The 24,063-nt window shown below is 41.6% G+C and overlaps 1 protein-coding gene across 8 annotated transcripts in view; it reads right to left on the bottom strand.

Annotated features, from left to right (window-relative positions):
* Positions 1-24,063, bottom strand: part of ttll7 (tubulin tyrosine ligase-like family, member 7) — a 100,600-nt gene that overhangs the window by 3,667 nt on the left and 72,870 nt on the right. For 5 of the 8 annotated variants that reach the window (XM_061684474.1, XM_061684478.1, XM_061684481.1 and 2 more), the window contains 7 exons: positions 19,889-20,184; positions 19,189-19,323; positions 9,993-10,073; positions 7,460-7,620; positions 3,748-3,816; positions 3,391-3,564; positions 1,111-1,684 (listed from right to left, as the gene is read on the bottom strand). In XM_061684474.1, coding sequence (XP_061540458.1) covers positions 1,561-1,684; positions 3,391-3,564; positions 3,748-3,816; positions 7,460-7,620; positions 9,993-10,073; positions 19,189-19,323; positions 19,889-20,184 — 1,040 coding nt within the window. In that variant the 3' untranslated portion in view covers positions 1,111-1,560. Of the gene's footprint in view, positions 1-1,110; positions 1,685-3,390; positions 3,565-3,747; positions 3,817-7,459; positions 7,621-9,992; positions 10,074-19,188; positions 19,324-19,888; positions 20,185-24,063 lie in introns of those variants that run through there. The other 3 variants (XM_061684475.1, XM_061684482.1, XM_061684476.1) reach the window with 3 other exon arrangements.

The following is a 24,063-nucleotide window of genomic DNA, read 5'->3' as shown; positions in this document are numbered from 1 at the left end:
CCAACATTTGGGTTGAATGTGTCTTGGTGCGTATACACCACAGATAATTTTGTAGATGCTAATAAATGTGAAGTAGTCTGAGAATGGGGTCAGCAAAAAGTGTTCTTCTTTTTCCCTTCAACTGTTGGTGCGCAATCCAGCCTCAGGAGAGATCCCTGAGGCTGGATTTACACTGCAGGTGTCTTGCAAATTCAGATTTAGATTCTTTTTACTATTTACACATATTTTCAAAGTGATCCATATCAAATGTGACTGATTGCATTGGCCTCGATTGACTCTTGACCCCGACATTACGACTTGTTGTTGCAAATAATTCTCATTGATTCCGCTTTTTTTTTGTTTGTGTGTAGACGTATGTGAATACATCATTGTTAGTCATATTCTAATGACATCAGGCTCACATTGACAGGATATATGCTATCTGTTCAATTACAAGGTCACATTGGCAGATATCCAATCAGATTTCTTAATCCACATTTGGGATGCCTGATTCCAATATGATCATGTCCAATTTGATGTATTTATTTTCCTCTTTGCGCTGCCATGACCCATATATGAACTGGGCCAATGAATTGGGTCAACAAATTGACCCATGTGGTAAAAATCCATCTTAAGTTCCTCCTGAATAGTAATGTTTTATTTTAGCAAAAATTTGGACGGCTATACTTTCAACTTGGTTGAAAGGCACTTTTCGGTTCCAGCATGATTGTGCCCCAATGCAGGAAGCAAGGTCCATAAAGGCATTCTTGGTGAATTTGGTGAAACACCTTAACCAGAGCAGAGACTGTATCCAGGCCCGTTCTTAGGTCCAACATCAATAACTTCTAACCTCACAAAAAAAAAACAAAAAAAAAAACATTAATTATTATAGAAAGAAAGAACGCTATCAAAGCTGCAAATGAGAAGAAATATTTTTTCCCCATCTGAACAGAATGCCCGGAAAATAGTCCAGCTGCTTTTTTGGAATTGAATCCATTGTTAGCATTTGATTTCTTTTCTGGTGGATTTAGATTATTATTATTTTTTTCCATAAGCCTTTTTAAAACAGTCTCATACTAATATGTGACAGGCAATCAAGGCAAGTCAAACAACATATAGCAAATATAAATATACAGGGACACGGCATCCATAAGGAGCCCAGTGACACAAACACTCTTTATTAATAGTATTGATGTGGTGCAATGTGAGGCCACCTTTATATAAAATGCACTCAGGCAAAGAAGCATTGAGCGAAAAGCTCAGTTTTAGCATATAGCAGCAGGGTGACGTACAGCAAGCCAGGCCTAAAGGTTGCAGCATCGACAAACGCCATACAGTCTCAATATGCCTTCTCCTTCCCTTCTGATATTGTGTATACACAATTTGGAATTGATTTTAAAACAAATATCAAATTCCGAATAAACCATCATTCCAATGTGAGAGAGAGAGGAAGGAGAGGAAACCATGCTAGACTGTTGGTGCTGAAGGGCAGGTGGGCCCAAGTGTACAATCTAGCAGTGACAAGCAGAAGGCAGTGATTGAGGGACGGTGCCGGAAGATGAGGGTTGGGGTTTAGCACAACTAAACCAAGCAGAGACCTGCATCAGGGGGTGAAGAGACGGTGGAAGAGGAGGAAGAAGAAGCGGCAGCGACAGCAGCAGGGGTGGAGCCATGGGTAGAGGCTGGTCCAGGAGGAAATGGTACGCTTTTTTTTCCCACATAGACATATATAGACACAGAAGTAATCAGGAGAGACAGGCACATGCATGCTTGAACAGACTCTCAAGGTTACACCTGCTGCAAAAACATGGATAGAGCAGCACATTGTTTTCGTGCTTGCATGGGTTATTAAATTCCATTATTCTATTATTATCTATTGATAACTTACCTTCTTACATTTTTTCTTATATTAAACTGACATGAGAGAAAACAGGGGCAACGATATTTGCGTATTCCAAGCCCAAGTGGTCCAACAACCTGTGGTATGAACACAAGGCTCACACAGTTCTTGAGTTTTTACACTCTAGGTGCCAAGTTATAGCCTGTTAAAATATGTGCGAGAGTTATGAATCATGTAAAACGAGGCCCCGGGAATAGAAGAGCTCTCTCTCTCATAGGGTCATTTGCTACACAGGCTCATCTGGGCTCTAATTTAATTAAGCAGCCCTCGGGGGGGCCTGGGCTAAACTGAGCACTAATCTGTGGACCATTTTTTTCCTATTAACAACACACTCACCCTCCCCACTCCCTGCTCTCTCCTGTGTGCTGGCCCAAAGCATATGCACTTTAAAAATTCACTCACTAAACCTGAGTGGCTGCTTTCCTGCAGGGATCAACCTGAAAGAAGATGATTTTCGGTGGCCTTTATTAAATCCTCATTGGGTTTTTTAGTGATGGAGATGATGGCTCTGAGGCTCTTTGAAGGAGAAGCAGTTCCTGGGAAATTTAATTGTTCAACATTTTTTCTTACCTTATTAAGATATTTATTAATGTGTTCCCTGCATTTAATGTGGTATTCAGCACCTTGAAAATGAGGTTTTACCTAGTTTAATTTAATAAAGAATAACAATTAGCGTTATTAATGCTCTAAACATCTTTCCATTATTAATGTAAAACTAACATTGAACAAATTAAAAATATAAATTTATATATAGGGTTAGTGCAATGCAATTTCATGTTGTTGATATCTGATAAAAACCTAGTATGTTAACCTACTATGTTCCTTTTTCCCCAAACAGTACTAGAAATGTAAACATTTTCTCTCTGTGTATTATTTAATCGCCTTACAATATGTATTTGTGTAATAATGGCTTCCAATGAAGACAGGGTAGCTATTAGCTGCAGCCTACTGTTTATGTTTGTGGAGAAAGGTGGCAAGATATAAAGTTTCTACAGAAGCTAAGAACACCAATAAATATAATAATGTTGTGATACAAGCCAATTGTTCATTTAGATATGCAGGAAATGGACGAAAATCAGACATTCTCATTATATTAAAAAGTCAAAATCTTAAAAATGTGGACACTTCATCAGACAGCAACAATATACTGTATTGTAATATTGGATAGACCATACTATTGATCCTCTTATGGGTCTTCCTACAAGATTGCGTGCTCAGTCTGTAGTTACTCTCTAAGCTGTAATCAAAGTGGACAATGTTTTTCAAGCGTTTAGAGTAATGGGCTTTCCATAAGTAAAGCTCAACATCTTGTGCCAGGATTTTTGCGACCTGAGAACAACTAGTAGATAACGCTTCTTAAATCCTGTCCTATCGAATGTATCCTTTACTATTGTTTGGCCACCCAGATGGATAACTTACTCCCAAGTACACAGGAAATACTATACAAAAATAAAGAAACTTCACAAGGATGGGGAGACTTCACAGGAAGGCTTTTTTTTTTTCCCTCTCACCTGGTGTCGTCCCATTCTGGGCTGAGCCCGGTCAAAGAGCCCCGGGACTCGGAGACAAACTTGTAAACGACTAATAAACAGTCTCGACACAGCTGCACCAGCCTGCGGCAGCATTGCAGCTCCTGAGGCGAAACCACCTCACTGCTCTTAGTGAAGATGCTCTCCCATGATGAACTAGAAGGCAAAAGACAAATAAACAAACACAGTTCAGTTAACAGTTATGTCACACTCACCAGGATTTTGACTGCTTTTTTTTTTTTCATAGTACGGTATTGTGTACTATTATAGTATTGGTCACAGTGGAGCATGTGACTAGCATGTCAGTCAAAACCTTCTGGGTTGAATCTCAGCTCATACCGTTTGGTGTGGACTTTGCATGTTTGCCTTGTGCTTGCATGGATTTTCTCAGGAGACTCCAGCTTCCCCCTACATTTGCAAAAGCATGCATGTTAGCTTAACTGAAAGGAATTTGATTGTTTGGCTACAAAATGGGTCACCAACATAGTGCCCATTGGGAACAGGTAGCCCCCACGGACTACATGAGGAGCCCGCGGGCCTTTTCTTTCTGTGACAGCATCACTGAATCCCAGTGCAAAAGGCTAGGTTGCTTGGATGGGTTTGGTGCGGAAGAACAGAAGGAAACACACTGAGATGAACTGGAATGGAGATTGTGATTCCCAGAGACACATTTATCCATCTCACCCAGTCTTCCCAGAAGAGTGAATTTGTATAGTTGGAAAGGGAGGCCTAACTACCCAAATCCTATTTCACTTCCTATTGGTGTAATGGGCAGCTATCCCAATACCTTTGTCCAAATTGAGTTTTTCGAATATTTAATTTCATGTGTGTTGTCCATCCATCCAGTCATCCATTTTCTATACCGCTTATCCTGTTCAGGGTCATGAGATGCTGGAGCCTATCCCAGCTGACTTCCGGCAAAAGGCAGATTACACCCGGAACTGGTCGACAGTCAGTCACAGGCCACTGGCGTGTGTTGTATCAATGTGAATATACACATTCCTTCTGTCACACAGATGTGCAGGAAGACAGACAGACAGAGGAAGGCTGAAACAAATCCGAGTACAGTTAACCCCCTTTAAACCCTGGACATACCCCTGACTGAGAGAGAGCTTCAACAATGGAGCTACACAACCCTGGGTGGTGCGTTTGATGTCAACCCTCTTTCACTCCTTAGGGGGGTGGGAGCTGCATCCTCTCAAAGCCTTCAAAACTGTTCCATTCCCCACCTCTTAAACATTTTCAAAGCCTGTTGAATGCATCGCCCACAGTGCAGCTGGGCTGTTTGATAGTTGTTAAGTCCCTTAGATGAAGTATCAAACAACAGCCAGAGAAGAGTGGGGTGGATGGATTGCATTTGGATTTGGAACAGGCTTTTGCGTTGGTCTTCTTTATCGTAGCTGTGTGACACCAGGGCCCCCTGGTGGGTTCATCCATGTTGGGGCCTGACCCGCTGTTAGGAGATGCTGCATCGACAATATGCAAGCAAGCTAGCTGGATCAACCAGAGCATGCTGTGCTCACACAAAAGCTCCATGAGGTGCAGCTGCTGGTGGTAGATGAAGCTAAACTAATCCTAGAGGGCCGCTGTCTTCAAACATTTTTTTTATGACGTCTCAATCCTAATGACAGCATCAGCTTTTTGAATTATCTTGCTACCTTCCTTTCTCTTCCCAAATTATGCCTGGCAAGGTGCACAAGGAGAAACAGTGGGTAATACATTTTAATTGAAAACTAAACTAACTAAAAAAAAATAAAAAAAACTACTTCATGCTCCATACGATATTACACTAACGACTAAAGGGCCATTTACATGAAACCTTTTTAATTTTTTTTTTTTTTTTTTTTAAACTGAAAACCAGTACTGTTTTGGTTGTCCATTTACACACCCCCATCAGTCTGACAATTCATCCATCCATCCATCCATCCATCCATTTTCAACACCGCGTATCCTGGTTAGGGTCGTTGGAGCCTATCCCAGCTGACTTCGGGCGAAAGGCGGACTATACCCTGAACTGGTCGCCAGTCAGTCACAGGGCACATATAAACACGCACAACCTTTCACACTCACATTCACACCGTCACTGAGTGGGAACTGATTCCACGCTCTGACAATTCAAACATTTGATAATGGTTTTCATTGTGGAAACAACACCATTGCAGTATTGTTTCCGTGTAAATCGTCATCTGTAGAAAAGGAGCAAATGCACGTGTGGTGTTTAATGCAGGCATAAATGAGCAGGCACAATTAAAACAACCATGATGGACCACCGTATTGTTTCTAACACTTCTACATTACAGTTTACTTTACTGTATTGAACCCCAGTCCCCAGAACTGTGAGGCAGATGTGCTAACCAGTCATCCACCGTGCTGGCTTACTATTCTATAGAATCATTAAACACACGGGCAAATATTTCAAGTCTTTTTATCTTTTACTTTTTATGATTATAGCCAACAGCTAATAAACACCCCAAATTCAGTATCTCATAAAATGAGAATATGTGTAAAAATTCAACACTAAACTACTGGTGTCGCACTCCAATCAACTAACTACTTGAAACACAAACAAAGGCTTCCTGAGCCTCAAAATGGTCTCAATTCTGGTCCATTCGCCTCCAAAATCATTGGGAAGACTGCGGACTTGACTGTTGTCCAGAAGACAGTCATTAAAACTCTCCAACAAGGAAGGCAAGCCACAAAAGGTAATTACTCAAGAGACTGGCTGTACTCAGGATAATCACAGTCTTAAGAGGAACCCATTCCAAAATTTGAGGGAACTTCACAAGGAGTGGATTGAGGCTAGAGTCGGTACATCAAGGGCAACTGTGCATAGATGTATCAAGGAATTTGCCTGGTGTCAAGACAGTCATGAACCTGAGACGTCGGAAGCATCTTTCTTGGGATAAGGACAAAGAAAATGCTGAATGTTCATGAAGTGTGTATGACGGTTTCTGTAGTGTGTGTGAGAGCGGGGGTTGGAGGGGTGACAACCTGTGTGCTTGAGAGCATTTCAGTTGTGTGTATGAGAGCAATTTCAGTAGTGCATGTGAGGGGTAATCCTACATTACTGTGTGTCCCTGACGCCCCCTCATAAACTATTGTCGTGGCAATATATATTACAGCATTTTTTAAGTCGATTTTGCAGGTGCATTTTAGTTTGAATTGTTGTGACATAATTTGTATGCTTACCTGTAACCTCTTGGAAAAACTCAAAAGAAAAACAGTTTTTACAAAATTGGTGATACGTAAACATACCTCAAGTTACACTCTTTGAGAACCCAGTGTCAAACTAAATGGATCCCGTGAACTATCCTTGTCATGTCACAATGAGTTGTTTTGACACCAGCATATCATGTGTTTAGAAGAGCTAATGTGATGGCAAACTGCTACTGTGTCTACTTTATGAGTGAATGTATCTTATTTCCCCACTGCACACACAAAGGACACAAACCTGTGAGTTGTCCTTGCAGTGACTCACACATCGCTTTGTCACATCAAAAAAGTATGATTCAATTATATTTTAGGAAAAACCTCAGTTGGCCATCAAAGTCTCCAATAACAAGTTCAAGCAAAAGCAGTAAAAGGCCAGCAATCACTTTCTGCGTCGAACACTGGCTTTTTTTTCCTCGCTCTCACCTGTGAAAGTGTGCTGAGCAACAGTGCAGATTGGCGACCTTGTTCTGTACTCTGTCTCCGCAGAGTTCCATGTTTGTTTCATTGCCAGAAAGTTTTAGAAGAATAGACTGCAGTAGGGTTTGATCAGGTTTGTCAGTCACTTTCTACAAGCTTGGGTTGCTTCCATAAACAATTTGAAAACAAATTAAAATCAAATCATGTGAGTGTGTTTTATATTTATATATATATATATATATATATATATTTTTTCTGCTCAGGGAGGACAGAAATATATATTTATATATATATATAATGGTGTATATATTTTATATATATATATATATATATATATATATATATATATATATATATACACACACACACATCTACATGTATATATAGTCAAGATACGACTGTAGTGACGTCACAAACTTACCCAGAGTTAGAGAAGCAGTTCCAGAGGCCCTGGCCGTGACTCCAGAGTAGTCGGTTGAAGACACGGTTAAAGAGGCGGTACAGGTGGAGGCTTTCCAAATCTGGCTCTTTCCAGATCCGCTGTAGCGCTGAGCGCACATTGGTCCTCACAATGTCCAAAACCTGCGAGGGGAAAAAGGGTAAGAGGAAAGAAAGGAAGACTTTGAGAATGTTTTTTTCCCCATATAAACTTACAAATGACTAGAGGTAAAGGTAATCTTTTCAAAATGTACAGATATTCCACACACACACACACGTTTGAGTTGCATATTCAATGAGACATCTTTGCATGCATGTTAGCGCTTGGTCACACAACATGTCTGCTGTGTGTGCGTGTGAGTGTGTGTGTGTGTGTGTGTGCATGCGTGCGTGCGTGTATAAACTCTATGTGTGTAATCTGTGGAGGTGAATGGAGAAAAAGTACCGCATGGGGCAGCCACTGGTGAACATTGGCTAGAACTAATTGCTGTAATGGCGTCAATCTTTGACAGAATGTGTCAAAATGTGAGTGCACTTGGGCCAGCCTTCCATCATCCCATCTAACTACACCTTTTCTTGTTGTTCACTCTTTCTTCCCTTTTTTTACAATCCTATCACAGAGCTGTGCGGTGGCTTTTTGGACTTTTGATTCCTTGCTCCTCATTACTGACGCGCCTGTCAGATTGTACGTGCGTGCATGTGTGTTTGTGACACGATGAGACAAGATTTGCCTTCAGCAACACGAGGCGAGCCAGACATGCATACACGCTGTCAGACAAACTGATAGATGAGTACACACACACACACACACACACACACATACACACACACACACGTTTTGGTATGGTAATCAGATGGCAGAGCGGTGGGCGCTTCATTCCTGACCTCTGACTGCTTCTTATTAGGCTGCTCCACTCCACTCAAACATCAGCGTCACCGCAAAGCCAAGCACAGTGGGAGAGAATGTGGCGTCTGAGAGATGGCATCATTAGGGGCACGCTTACTGGGTGTCATTTCAAAGTTGCCCCCGCTTCTAGTTTGTTTACATCGTCTTTCAGTTTTGAATCTCTTAGTGGCGAGGTAATGAGCCTTAGTTTGCCTGAGCTTTCATCCTCTCAAATGATTGTAAATGCAAGTTCTATGACATAAATATAAAATAAAATAAATACTGGTGGAACGGTGGATAGCACATCTGGGTCACAGTTCTGAGGACCCGGGTTCAAATCCGGCCTTGCCTGTGTGGAGTTTGCATGTTCTTCCCGTGCCTGCGTGGGTTTTCTCCAGGTACTCCGCTTTCCTCCCACATCCCAAAAACATGCATGCTAGGTTAATTGAAACCTCTAAATTGCCCGTAGGTGTGAATTTGAGTGTGAATGGTTGTTTGTTTTTATGTGCCCTGTGATTGGCTGGCCACCAGTTCAGGGTGTGCCCTGCCACTCGCCCAGAGTCAGCTGGGGAAGCATGCCAGTGACCCTAGTAAAGGTATAGAAAATGGATGGATGGAAATAAATACTATGGATGGAAATAAATACTATTAAAAGTACATCATTCAACCTCAACATTGGACTTTTACAGTGTAGAATCATACCTCTCACTTTCTGGACATTTTGGTTATACAAAGTCCAATAATGATCCCTTGGCTTGACATTATTTTATTAAATTCTAGATTGTACCCTTATGACATAAAGACACGCCTAGATAAATGCCCTACTTCTGTAAATTTAAACATATGTTGTTGACCCATTAGGCATTAGCTCTCTTTTTTAGCGTTAATATTAGGGATTTAATGATAGTCACAATATCGAGATATCGCAAAATTAAAAGTGCCTTGATATCGTTGTCGTCTTGTCACGGTATAAAATGAGCCTTGTGTTTTAAATTTAGTTTTGGTCCAGCTATACGAAGCCACGCCGCTTAGCCAGGCTGCTAGTTTGCTTCACTTCCTCATTTGATACACCCGAATGGTAGCGTAACCCATGTGACCATTTGTGTACGTCACAAGAAATACACTGATTGGGTGACTGTCCCATGTGACCGAAAGGCTGCGTTGGGAGTCATCGAATCAGTCTTGTACTCATCCATCGCAGTCTGGTTTGGTGCTGCCAAAAAAAAGGACAAACTCCAACTGCAAGGGACAATCGGGACTGCCAAAAAAAAAATCGTTGGTACCCCCCTACCCACCCTTTAAGACTTTCACGCTGCCAGAACTAAGACAAGAGCATGCAAAATCCTTTTGGACCATCCACATCCTGGTCACCACTTGTTCCAGGTCCTTCCCTCAGGTAGGCGCTATCGAACAGTGCAAACTAAAACGAGCAGACATACCAACAGCTTCTTCCCTCTTGCCATTAACTTCCTAAACACAACGATATTAGATCTTGATAACTGGAATTTTTTTATTTCCAGTTATGCAATGTCTTACAAAAGACCTGGAGTCAATACGATCATCCTTTTCTCTGCAAAGGGAAATTAAAATGATGATACTGTGTACATAAAATTATATTGTATCTGCTTACCTTCCGTTGTTTAGTCGAGTCCAACTTTACAAGCCAATAGGAGGCTACCTTTGGTTTATGGTATTTCCAGTTGTCAAGGATCTGTGGACAAAATTAAAAAAAATGTTTTACCATAACTTTAACCATGGACCATAATCCCCCCCCCATCCCTTTTCTGAGCCGCTTCTCCTCACTAGGGTCGCGGGCGTGCTGGAGCCTATCCCAGCTGTCATCGGGCAGGAGGCGGGGTACACCCTGAACTGGTTGCCAGCCAATCGCAGGGCACATACAAACAAACAACCATTCGCACTCGCATTCACACCTACGGGCAATTTAGAGTCTCCAATTAATGCATGTTTTTTGGGATGTGGGAGGAAACCGGAGTGCCCGGAGAATACCCACGCAGGCACGGGGAGAACATGCAAACTCCACACAGGCGGGGCCGGGGATTGAACCCCGGTCCTCAGAACTGTGAGGCTGACGCTTTAACCAGTCATCCACCGTGCCGCCTGGACCATAATTATTAATACAATTATTTTCTCACACTATCAGTAGTATTTAAAGATCAGTAAAATATTTACACACCTTTCATGGGTTTTATGCGATGGAAGCCCAAATTATGTAAAAATAAACAAATAAATTATTGAAATTGTTTAAATGATGGGCCCTGAATCTATAATCAATGAAAGTTAAACTTTTTGGATGGAATTATGGAACTAAATAAACTTTTTCATGATTTTCAAATTTTTTGTATATGATATGAAGTTAAACAGTATTTTTGCTTGATCTGTTTCCTCTCAGTGAAAACTGTTTGTGCCTGCACATTTGTCACAGTTATTATAATATATACACAAATAACCCTTAATTAAAGCATACAAAATGCACTTGATGCAGTCCACCTTTCAGAGGTTGCAACTGCAACAAAAAGCCAATTTTTAATATAATAAAAGAGGCAATTAGTCCAATGTGCACACGACATTAGCGCAATATGCTCTTCACTTGACCACGGCAAATGCCAAAGATTGTTTAAATTCTAACTGAAGGTGTGTTCTGTCCTGAGGGGGAACACCAAGCCTTACACGTGAAGGTGCTCACCTTGCCTTTCTCCAGTTCTCATTAGTGCTTGTTAGCATTCCAGGTGTAGTGTTAATTGTCTGACAACCCACGTATCACAAACACACACACAGACAGACACACACACAAATTTTGTTTCATTGTGCGGGGGGGGGGGGGGGGGGGGGGTTGTATGGGCTTATCCTATCGTGTGGTTTAGGCCTACTGCGTGCCCATTAATACTAGAAATATTAAGAGCGCTCAGGAGAGTGCAGAAAATGGTCGGTTGTGTTCAATTCTTCCCTTTTTGCCTAGGAAACGTTTATTAGTCGACGGCCACGTAAAATGTCAAATATTATTAATTATTGTCAAAATAATCCCCATTCACAATATGTAATAATATGAATACTACTCCAAGTTTGCAATACCTGTTTTCTTTGGTTGCACCTGAAATAAAATTTTGAATACCCTTCCTTGGTGTATTTATAGAATTAAACGTAGGTGATCAGCTCCTTTGGATGCAGACTGTTAGGGTAAATGTACACTGATGGAGAAGTGTCAGATGTACAAAAGCAACAAAAGTCCTGTGGTCCAGTAATGTTTTGGTTGTCTGGTACTCAAGCCTGTCCAGGCTGAAAATCTTCTATGTATACTTGTACATATTTTCATATGTTTCGGATTTTAGGCTCCAAAATGCTGGTAAAATATTGGTGAAATCAAAAGACAGAAGAATGCCGGACTCTCTTCAAACCTGACTAATAAAGTACCAGCAAAATAATTCAGTCAACTGATCAAATTGTTAAAAAAAAGTATAAAAATAAATTTATTATTAAGGTTATTTTTATACTCTCCCCCCCACCCCCCTTAATAACCCTAATCTTAATTCTAGTTGTATTGCTCATAATATTGTTGAAATCACCACAGTTGTTTTCCACTTCTCATTATTCTAAAAACTGTACTTTGGAAGCAGATACTGAGGACAAATGTCAGAGTATTCTGAGCTCAGTTGTAGAATAGTGAATAGCAGAGGTGGGACCAAGTCATTGCTTTGCAAGTCACAAGTAAACCTCAAGTCTTTACACTCAAGTGCTGTGTCACGTCCCAAACTGAGACAAGCAAGTCCCACACTTTGAGTTTTGAGTCCTTTCAGGTCATTTAAACAACAAAGGAATAAAACATTTTAATGCATATAATTTTTATATATTTAAATTGGAATGTAGGGGGGCGCAGGTTTGCCTAACAGCCAAATCCCCGCCACCCAAAACCTATCGTCCCCAAGAGATGGGTGTAAGTGGTGCATTAAAAGACACATGGGGATGAGTGTGTGTGATGCATTAAAATCCGGGGGGGGGGGGCAGGAAGGGCAGGGCCCCCGGAATGGGAAACAGCACAGACGTTCTGAAACCCGGTCCGACACCCGCACCCTCCCGACCCCATACCTTTCCCCAGGAAGCCCTGGCCCAGTTAACTTTATCAAAAGCTTTCTCTGCGTCAAGTGACATGATGATTGCATTTAGATTTTTACGCTTTGACATGCTTATTACATTTCTGACATTATTTGTGGAATTTTTACCTTTAATGAAACCTGTCTGGTCATCATGGATTATCGACAGAAGTACCTTTTCAAGTCTCCTGCGTGGGTTTTTGTGATAATCTTGATATCTAGATTAATCAGTGATAAGGGCCCACTCTCCTGGCCAGGACGAAAACCACACTGCTCCTCCTGAATCTGAGATTCAACTTCCCGACGGACCCTCTTCTCCAGCACCCCTGAATAGACCTTACCAGGGAGGCTGAGGAGTGTGATCCCCCTGTAGTTGGAACACACCCTCCGGTCCCTCTTCTTAAAAAGGGGGACCACCACCCCAGTCTACCAATCCAGAGGCACTGATGTTCGTCATGGACAATCCGTGCTGAGCACAGAAGTCCAATAACCGAACACCGCTCGGGTTCTGATCAAGGGGGCCGTTCCTCCCAATCATGCCCTTCCAGGTCTCACTGTCATTGCATTGCCCACGTGAGCATTGAAGTCCCCCAGTAGAACGATGGAGTCCGCAGCGGGAGCGCTCTCCAGCACCTCCTCCAAGGACTCCAAAAAGGGTGGGTACGCTGAACTGCTGCCTGGTGCATAGGCACAAACAACAGTCAGGACCTGTCCCCCCACCCGAAGGCAGAAGGAGGCTACCTTCTCGTCCACCGGGGTCAACCCCAACGTACAGGCGCCTAGCCGGGGGGCAATAAGTATACCCACACTGGCTCGGCGCCTCTTACCGTGGGCAACTCCAGAGTGGAAGAGAGTCCAACCCCTCTTGAGAGGACTGGTACCAGAGCCCAAGCTATGTGTGGAGGCGAGTCCGACTATATCTAGTCGGAACTTCTCGACCTCACACACCAGCTCGGGCTCCTGCCAGAGGTGACATTCCACATCCCTAGAGCCAGCTTCTGTAGCCGGGGATCGGATCGCCAAGGTCCCTGCCTCTGGCCACCGCCCAGCTCGCACTGCACCTGACCCCTATGGCCCCTCCCACAGGTGGTGAGCCCATCGGATGCTCACAACCTTTGGATTTCACAAATACCTTTTGCTGAAAGTGTTCAAACTTTGCAATGATGGGACGTGGTCGGTTTCCTGTACGAGGGCCTCCCAATCAATGAACACGGTGAAAGGTAATCTTGTCGACTGTATCCTTTTAATCTGCGACTCAGGATATTCCGGAGCATTTTCTGGAATGCCGGAGAAAATGAGATTGTCGCGCATGCTTCGTGATTGAATGTCCAGCGTAGTTTCTTTCATGATTTTATATTCCAGTCTAAGAGTTTGTAGTTCTGGTGACACTGACATCATGTTTGACTGAAGCGCAGTATTGTCTAATCTTAGCTCTTGGACCCGTTGTTGCATGAACTTTCTGAGTTCGGTGATCTCTTGGCGAAGCAAGTCAAGTGTAATTGACAATTTATCGATTGAGAGGCTCTCTGCGAGTTACCACTGCTAGCGAAGCTGATGTAGGAAAAGAGAAAAGAACAAAGCAACCATCCCCCGCTGAAAAAGGAAAAAAGACTTGTGAAAAGAGAAATTTTGTCTTGTAATAGCTGCTTTTCCAAGTCTATGCAAGGGGCGCCGCCATGTTTTTCGTTTTAGGAAATCACGTAATCTCATGGTTGTCACAGCATGCTCATCCCGTCACAGCCCTCTGCTCACCCCTCTGCTAGTGAGGCAATTTCAAACAAATACAAATAAATAAAACACAAATATAAATAGATTTCAGTTTAAACTTGGCATTTCTTGTGAGTATAATAAAGATGGCATTAATTAAAAAAAAGAGGAACATAAGTTTGTCATCTTGTTATAAAGGCACAATTTTATCCAACTCTGGTATCTAAACCAGAACACTAGAGGGCACTGTGTAAAAATATTACATCAAGAAGAGGCAAAGAAGAAGAAAAGGACACGAAGAAGCGTGTAGCTTCATGTTGAATAGATGCTAGCTGTGTGCTGATCTGTCAATAAAGTGAAGAAAAAAAGAAATACAAGACTGATTCTTGAGAACTCTATACTAACCAGACTGTAATGTACAGGAAGCCCAGACAGCGAACAGCCGGCGCGCCGTATAACTATTTGTGTGATCGTTCACAAAGCTAGATGCTAATGTTAAAAAAAACAAGCATACGTTACGTCAAAGCCGCGCAATTTTCACAATGCAATTTGGATTTTTTGGGGAAATAATTCATCCTTATTGTTATGTTAATTGTCGTCGTTTCTGTGTATGTTACCAGTACTTCGAAGAATGTGTACCTTATGTAACGGCCACATTCATTGTTGATGATGTCCAAAAAAAAACAGTACTTTAGCGAGCCGGCACGGTGAACGACTGGTTAGCACATCTGCCTCACAGTTCTGAGGACCGCAGGTTCAAATCCCAGCCCCGCCTGTGTGGAGTTTGCATGTTCTCCCCGTGCCTGCGTGGGGTTTCTCCGGGCACTCCGGTTTCCTCCCATATCCCAAAAACATCCGTGGTAGGTTGAATGAAGTTTTTAAATTGCTCGTAGGTGTGAATGTGACTGCGAATGGTTGTTTGTTTCTATGTGCCCTGCGATTGGCTGGCGACCGGTTCAGGGTGTACCCCGCTTCCTGCCCGAAGATAGCTGGGATAGGCTCCAGCGGCCTGCGACCCTGGTGAGGATAAGCGGTGGAGAGAATGGATGGATGGATTACTTTAGCTCGTGTCATAAAGAGTGACCTTCTGGTCAATTACTGTACTTGAGCGCGCCCAACAGTCCGTTAACCGTTAAAAAAAAATCAAGCTCTAATTAAGCTTAGTATGGTGGGACACTTCCACCTGAGTGATATCTGTTGAGAGATTCAACTTAATGGTTACATCATTCTGAATTTCCTGTAATAAAATGATCTTTGGCATGTTGAGCTACTGAGAGAGCTGCGCGGTTGTTTCTCAGTACTTAATAAAAGTGGCAAGTCAGTGGGCTTGAGTCTGAGTGAAGTCACGAGTCGTTGGTGTTGAAGTAGTCCAAGTCGAGTTGCACGTCTTGTGACATAATGTCGTCTAAAGTCATCAAATTCATGAATCGAGTCCAAGTCATGTGACTCAAGTCCATACCTCTGATGAACAGTGGTCAATAATGTATCTTTCCAGTCCTGTAGATGGTAATAATACGTATAACAAAGTTGTTGACAACTGAAGGGAATTAAATGGTCCTCCGAGGGTCAGATTTACAATGATAAATTGTTCATTATTCTTCTGTCAATAAACTAAATACATTTTGTCGTTTCTTTCTTCACCCATGACAGAAGCCAAGAACAAAGTTTCATGGCAATCATTTAAAGAAGTCATATGAGGGAAAATCTACCTTTTAATTGCTCATGTACAAATATGAAGTGTCTGCCAACCCATCTAGTGTGATATCACATAACCAAGCAAATCCGAGTTGCCTACTTCAGAAAAATGTGTGTATCATGCTGGTCAGAATTTAGAATTTTTGAAATGACATAATACTGCCCCATACCAAGTTTCTCCAGCCATGACGAGGCAGCTCTGCTAGGTGGAGATATGCAATTTTTAAGCAACTATCTAGAAGTACTGTCATGTCATTTGGATGACAGAACCCCCAGTTTCTACCGATGCGGTGTCATCAGTAGGTCAATGAGGAGAGGAGCTTTGAGTTTTGAGAAAAGCACAATAAAACGGAAAGCCAATTAACCAGTCCTTTTAACAGTGGACATTAAGTGACCTGTAAATCTTTATTCTTTTAATATTTTGACCACAAAATGTCAGAGACCTTTTATTAAGACACGTGGAACCTGTTTTATACTATGTATTATGAAAAAATACAGTCCCTTTTATACAGATTTTGAGTTAAGCTAGTTGAAAAAAACAACACAAAACACTATTCTCTTACACGTTGGGTAATAAACTAAATTGTGACTAACTATACTAATCAATCACTGATGGTGTACTGCTTCACTCGTCTGACTTCTGTGCAGGCGGTGTGGGATCCCTTCCCACTCAGTGAATGGGAGTAAGAATGAAAGCAAATGAACAAAAAAGCCTATTCATTTGTAAGTGATATCTGACACAAAACAACCAAACTAGTTAAGTTCTTTTTTAGAGCTTTTAAATTGTATTTAAATAATATAAGAAAGTTACTTTTTAGAGCGTAATCATCTTACTGTTCTGCTGTTTATCAGAAGAACAATCATACTGTAACGTAATGTACAACCCCTATTCCAATGACGTTGGGAGTTGTGTTCAACATAAATAAAAACAGAATACAATGATTTGCAAATCATCCATCCATCCATTTTCTGAGCCGCTTCTCCTCACTAGGGTCGCGGGCGTGTTGGAGCCTATCCCAGCTATCATCGGGCAGGAGGCGGGGTACACCCTGAACTGGTTGCCAGCCAATCGCAGGGCACATATAAACAAACAACCATTCGCACTCACATTCACACCTACGGGCAATTTAGAGTTGTCAATTAACCTAGCATGCATGTTTTTTGGGATGTGGGAGGAAACCTGGAGTGCCCGGAGAAAACCCACGGAGAAAACCCACCAGAACAAGCAAACTCCACACAGGCAGGGCCAGGGATTGAGCCTCGGTCCTCAGAACTGTGAGGCAGTCGCTCACCGTGCCACCGATCTGCAAATCATTTTCAACCTATATTTAATTGAATACACTACAAAGACTATAATGTTCAAACTGATAAACTTGATTGTTTTTAGCAAATAATCATTAACTTAGAATTTTATGGCCCTCAAGAGCAACACAACTAGAATTAAGATTAGGGTTATCAAGGTTATTAAGGTTAATTTTATAGTTTTTTTTTATTTTTTTATTTTTTTTAACAATTTGAGCAGTTGACTGCATTGTTTTGCTGCTACTTTATTAGTCAGGGTTGAAGAGAGTCCGGCATCCGTCTGTCTTTTGAGCACAATTGAGGACTTTGGTGCTGAGCGGACAGCTGGTTCTAAGGACAGCCACGGCTTTTAAAAGGATCTGAGTTAGAAAATTAGACACATGGGTGCTTTCATCGGACTACCAGGCATATTCATTGGACTGAGGTGTTGTTGCTTCTCTTGCAAGTTCAAGGTGAAACACTGCCTTGAATGTGTGACAAAAAGAGCACATGATTGTGTCTAGACTCTGTCACTCCTTCTATGCTTTATTTCTTACGATCTCCAATATCAGAATAAAAATATGAGTGCAAGAAAAGTGTAGGAATAAGTAAAAATTGTAAGAAAGTTCACTGTCATAGCAGCATTTTTCAGAAGTTACATTGGATAAACCCTGAGATGACACAAAAAAAATCTAAGAGACTGATTAATTAATAGAAAGGAACAGCATAGAATAGCGAGGGGCTGCAAACATTTTGTCACTGGGGTCCTGTGAAAAACAATGGGAGCTTGGCCTAGAGAGGACATGCTTTTGTGTGGGTAAGAGACGGGTTATACCTAGTTAGGCTACATTAGTTACCGCATCTGACCACAGAGGGGTCTTTGGGAGAATAAGTGGATCTCACATTTTTACCTCTTCTTCACTCGTACTGTAAATACTTCCCTGTGTTTCCATCTTGTCTCCGTAATATAGTAAAGTAGAAATAGGGAATGAGCCCTGCTGCAAATATAATATGATTTAAACTGTAAATATACAATACATCAAACACTTTAATATCAGTTTAGTTTTGCATTTTAGCAATAAGAAAACAGAAGTTATGGTGTTCGGTCCTTGTAAATCCCCCCATTGACACACTACTAAAAGCCAACAGTCTCGAACTTGGGTTTTAAACTGGACAGTGATTTTAAACTGGATCTGCAAATTGGTGCGGTTGTCTAGGCCTGCTTTTTTTTTTACCTTAGGCAGCTAGCGCAAGTAAAGCCTCTTCTTTCACAACAGCACTTTGAAACAGTAATCCATGCCTTTGTTACATCTCGGCTGGATTACTCTAATGCACTTTATTTTGGAGTCATCCAGTCCTCCCTCAGACATCTGCAGTTGGCTCAGAATGCTGCTGCTTGTCTCCTAACTGGAGCACGTAGAAGGGAGCACATAACACCAATTCTGGCCTCCCTTCACTGGCTTCCTGTGCATTTTAGAGTCTATTTTAAGATTATTTTACTTGTTTTTAAATCTTTAAATTGTCTCCCCTCACCTTACGTCTATGAGCTGCTCCACCCCTACACTCCTGTACGTTGCCGTAGGTCAGCCCACCAGACGCTCCTGGAGGTGCCAAGGACGAAACAGAGGCTCAGAGGGGATAGAGCTTTTTCCTTTGCCGGTTCATCGCTGTAGAATAAGTTCCCCCTAAATATTAGGCAAGCTCCCTTACTGTCCATCTTTAAAACTCGTGTTAATACCCATTTTTATTATTTGGCTTTCAACTCACCATGAGACGCTGCACTGTTTTATTGTTTTGAATGTCCCTCACCCCCCACCACAACGCCTATTTTTAATTGAACATTATGTTCGAGGGCGCATCACGTCGCGTCAGCTGGTCTCTGCATTTGCCGGGCCATGGCATTCTGTAGTTCCGCCTCATCAGCACATACACAATGAATGGGAAAGTCGACGGCGTGCTGCACATTGCCAAGTACGGTGTGAAAAGGCCTTTACAGTTGTACTAGTAAAGATATACACGTAGATGTAGCCTACCCACCTCATCCAACACTGCCTCAGCCTCCTCCTCCGTTTTTCCGGGAAATCGGATCCTCATGACTGTGAGCGCAGTCAACGTCTGACGTATAAGCTCTGCTTCCTGCTCTTTACTCCTCAGGTTAATTAGTGGATCACCCTGAACAAATGTCCAATAAGAAAAAAGAATAGGATAACCAACTTTAAGTGTTCCTATATAACTGCTAACAAGTATTTAATGGAATTGTACATGATAATATACGCATACAGTGGCTGTCTTTGGTGTGATTTCAGTTGTATTCATTTTTTTTCTTGTACTCAGTCAAGTCACCCACTGTTGATTTATTGTAAATAATGCATGTTGAAGGCACTTTACACTGGCTAGAGTGCAGTCTTTGCGATTTGATTATTAGTTCCACAGCTGAGAAATTAATGAGAACATTTGAACTATGAGTCTTATTGTTTCAGAACAGTGTTGTATAGCTTTCAAAAGACTACAAATTACATGTTGTATCTCAAGATGCATGTATGCAAGGCGGTGGCTTTTTAAAGTTACCAGGGCACTTGTTTAGCAGGTAGGAGAATGGAGGAGGCAGGCGTTAAATGACAGGTGGCAACATAATAGACATTGTCATTGAGTACAGTTGTAAGAACCGGTATGACAAAAAAAAGTTGTAAAGAAGAGAAAATCATGTGTTTGCATGTGTGTGTGTTTGTGATCTTACAATGTTGGAGTGAATTGTGCCCAGGCTGTTGCTGTGAGGCACACGATGGGCAGAGCCACTGCGGCTTAACGAATGAGAGCGTAGTGTCGCAGAGCTCGGCCGTACGGGGGTAGTCACAACCAGAACATTAGGAGAGGGCCTAGTGAACGGCGCTCGCGCTTCGTTGGGTGACGAGAGAGAAGCGATGGAGCGAGGGCAGGAGATGGAGCGTCTGATTCGGCCGGAGAGAGTCGGAGAAGCAGAAGAGCCCGAACTGGTTTTGATTGGCTTGACTGCTGGTTTCCAATGCATCCGACCTGTGGAGAAACAGAGCGGGGGGGGAAAGGAGATTCAAGGAATTTCTTAACATGTAGTTAAGAATGGTTTTGAAGGTGATGAAGTGTCACTTTTACAGCACACAGTTAGTGGACACTAAAATTAAAAAGTAGGAACAAATCTATGATCCAAAACTGAATATCTTCTGAATCTTAATGTCAAGCACATAAAAAAAATTTATTCGCTGGGAATAGCTACCAAGTCTTGCAAAAATTGTGAAAATCTGTGCGTAACTGACACCCATCCATAAAAGTTTTTAATTGTCTAAAGCAGCGATTCTCAAACCTTTAACACCAAGTACCACCAAAAAAAATACCAAGTACCACTATCTTGACATATTAGGCAGAAGTGTTCATAAAAAACAAGGTTTTATTCCTAAAAAGAACTATATCTAATTGCATTGTAAGCCATTGTAACATTATGCACAGTTTGAACATTAACACCAAAAGTTAAAGTTAAAAAATTTATTTAGATCGTAAAAAAACAAATATTAAATGCAAATGTATTGTACCGAAAGGTTAAAGAAAACTGAACTGCACTTAAAAAATGTACTGTACTTGAAAAGTAAAAAAAAACGTCCAGCCTGTATGCATTCCTAAAAGCTTCATTTTAATGTTTTGTTGTATTTCATATTGTAAATGTAAATTTTATTGTATTTACAATATTGTATTTTATTCAGTGATTCTTTCACATAGCACTCGTGGTACAAGTACCACACTTTGTGCCTCACTGGTCTATATCACAACATGGTGGCACTTTTTTATTAGATATGGATATGGCCTGGCTAAAAAAATTATATATTTTTATAAAGCAATATTTTCGCATTGGACATGTCAGAGGTAGCGCAGAGGATAAGAGTATGCACTGAAACCGGAGGGTCACCGGTTCGTATGAGCGTACTGTCGTCATTGTGTCCCTGGGTAAGATGCTTAATCTAAATTGCCTATGAATGAATGTGGTTGGATGTTTGTTGGTGTTTAGATGGGCCATAGGTGCAGAATGGCAGCCACACGTTCACCAGATTGCCCCAGGGCAGCTGTGGTCACACAAGTTGCTTACCACCACCAGGTGAGACTATGGAGTGAATTATGTAATTGGTAAAGTGTCTAGAAAAGTGCTAAATATGTTTTTTTATTACAACCCCAATTCCAATGAAGTTGGGACATTGTGTTAAACATAAATAAAAACAGAATATACTGATTTGCAAATCATGTTCCACCTATATTTAATTGAATACACTTCAAAGACAAGATATTTAATGTTCAAACTGATAAACTTTATTGTTTTTAGCAAATAATCATTAACTTAGAATTTTATGGCTGCAACACGTTCCAAACAAGCTGCGACAGGTGGCAAAAAAGACTGAGAAAGTTGAGGAATCCTCATCAGACACCTGTTTGGAACATCCCACAGGTGCACAGGCTAATTGGGAACAGGTGGGTGCCATGATTGGGTATAAAAGGAGAATTACTCAGTCATTCACAAGCAAAGATGGGGCGAGGTTCAAGTGAGTGAGAAAATAGTCGAACAGTTTAAGGACCATGTTCCTCAATGTACAATTGCAAGGACTTTAGGGATTTCATAATCTACGGTCCATAATATCATCCAAAGGTTCTGGGAATCTGGAAAAATCATGGCATGTAAGCAGCAAAGCCGAAAACCAACATTGAATGCCTGTGACCTTTGATCCCTCAGGCAGGCACATGGGCTCAGGAACACTTCAGAAAACCAATGTCAGTAAATACAGTTTGGCGCTACATCCGTAAGTGCAACTTGAAACTCTACTATGCAAAGCAAAAGCCATTTATCAACAACACACAGAAACGCCGCCGGCTTCTCTGGGCCCGAGCTCATCTAAGATGGACTAATGCAAAGTGGAAAAGTGTTCTGTGGTCCGACGAGTCCACATTTCAAATTGTTTTTGGAAATTGTGGCCGTCGTGTCCTCCGGGCCAAAGAGGAAAAGACCCAACCGGACTGTTATGGACGCAAAGTTCAAAAGCCAGCATCTGTGATGGTATGGGGCTGTGTTAGTGCCAATGGCACATTCTGCACGTGTTACAACAGCGTGGCTTAGTAGAAAAAGAGTGTGGGTACTAGACTGGCCTGCCTGCAGTCCAGACCTGTCTCCCATTGAAAATGTGTGGCGCTTTATGAAGCGTAAACTACGACAACGGAGACCCCGGACTGTTGAACAGCTGAAGCTGTACATCAAGCAAGAATGGGAAAGAATTCCACCTACAAAGCTTCAACAATTAGTGTCCTCAGTTCCCAAATGTTTATTGAATGTTGTTATAAGAAAAGGTTATGTAACACAGTGGTAAACATGACCCTGTCCCAGCTTGTTTGGAACGGGTTGCAGCCATAAAATTCTAAGTTAATGATTATTTGCTAAAAACAATAAAGTTTATCAGTTTGAACATTAAATGTCTTTGTAGTGTAATCAATTAAATATAGGTTGACCATGATTTGCAAATCATTGTATTCTGATTTTATTTCTGTTTAACACAACGTCCCAACTTCATTGGAATTGGTGTTGTATTATGTCTTAGGGCAGAGCAGACACTCTGTCAATAGGTGACTTCAGGAAGAGAAAAACAATCGCTGGAGGGGATATAGATCAATGAGCTCCACCGACACATTTAAGTGGCCAGTAATTTTTCATCAGTTCATTCTGTATTTAATTGGGGTATACCACTAACGTTCAATGTTGCTGTCACACACAAAGTGAGTCCTCTTCCGCATATATGACGTCACCATGCAAGACTATTTGCACCGCTTTTAAAAGGGTATGCAATAACCTGCTTCAACTGGAGAGGATTAAAGCCAGTTGTGGTGACGCCCACGCCAGCTGAAAAATCCTATTTTAAATGCGCTGGAATTGCAACAGTCCACTAAAGTACCAAAACTGGGTCTAGCCCGCCTCCTCACAGAGTGGGCAGACAGATACACGAGATCCGCAGACGTGGGGTGGATCATACGTATTTCATTCATAAACGTGAACATCTGACTTTGAATCCTCTAAATCATTGTCGAAAGCGGTTCTTTGAATCATTATTATTAGCCCATTTTATTTATTTAAATCACCCCACTGGCCAGCATGCAGCTATGGGGTTAGGGGGTGTGCATAAGCACAAACGATCAGACATGGTTGGGGATAGATTCATGAGCTCCGCAGACATATTTAAGTTGCCTGTGGTTATCACCAGCTCATACTTTATTTAATCACTTTGCCACACCAGCCAAGAAACAATGCTCCATGCATGCGAGACCATCAGTGTGCCTCACATAAAGAGAATGAATGAATTAAGCCGCTTTGACTGGCAGAGAATAAAGTCGTCTCTGTTTACGCCTACCAGCCCAGACAGACCCTTTTTTTTTTTAAATACGCCGGCTGCGCATATGTGCGAGATTACGACAACCCAGTGTAACACACCACCTTGCAGAGTTACGCCACGCGCCACACGTGATTTGTGCTAGTCAAGAAAATAGAGCCCTGAGTCACAAGTATTTTGAACAGAAAAATATAGTATCGCGCCTTAAAATTAAATCAATTTATGATCTACAAATGATTTTCACTCCATTTTCTACATGACCATAATAATACTCATAGCCTCTATTGACTCTTGAACTTTACAAATTAAAGTGACTATTTTAAACATACTTTCAGTATAAGTGGTCACCTGCTCTGTATATTTGTATAAATGTTATAGATGAAACAAACTGTACATACAGTAATTAAAGTACATAATCCATGACATTGTATGAACAATGGGATTTCACCACCTTCCCCTGCAAACGCTACTGCAGACAAGCTGTTGACTAACGTTTAATTGCACATCGCAAGGATTCCTTTTCACA

The sequence above is a fragment of the Phycodurus eques genome, chromosome 8, assembly GCF_024500275.1.
Source record: "Phycodurus eques isolate BA_2022a chromosome 8, UOR_Pequ_1.1, whole genome shotgun sequence".
NCBI lineage: Eukaryota > Metazoa > Chordata > Actinopteri > Syngnathiformes > Syngnathidae > Phycodurus > Phycodurus eques.
This window is presented reverse-complemented; position numbering and strand designations above follow the sequence as displayed.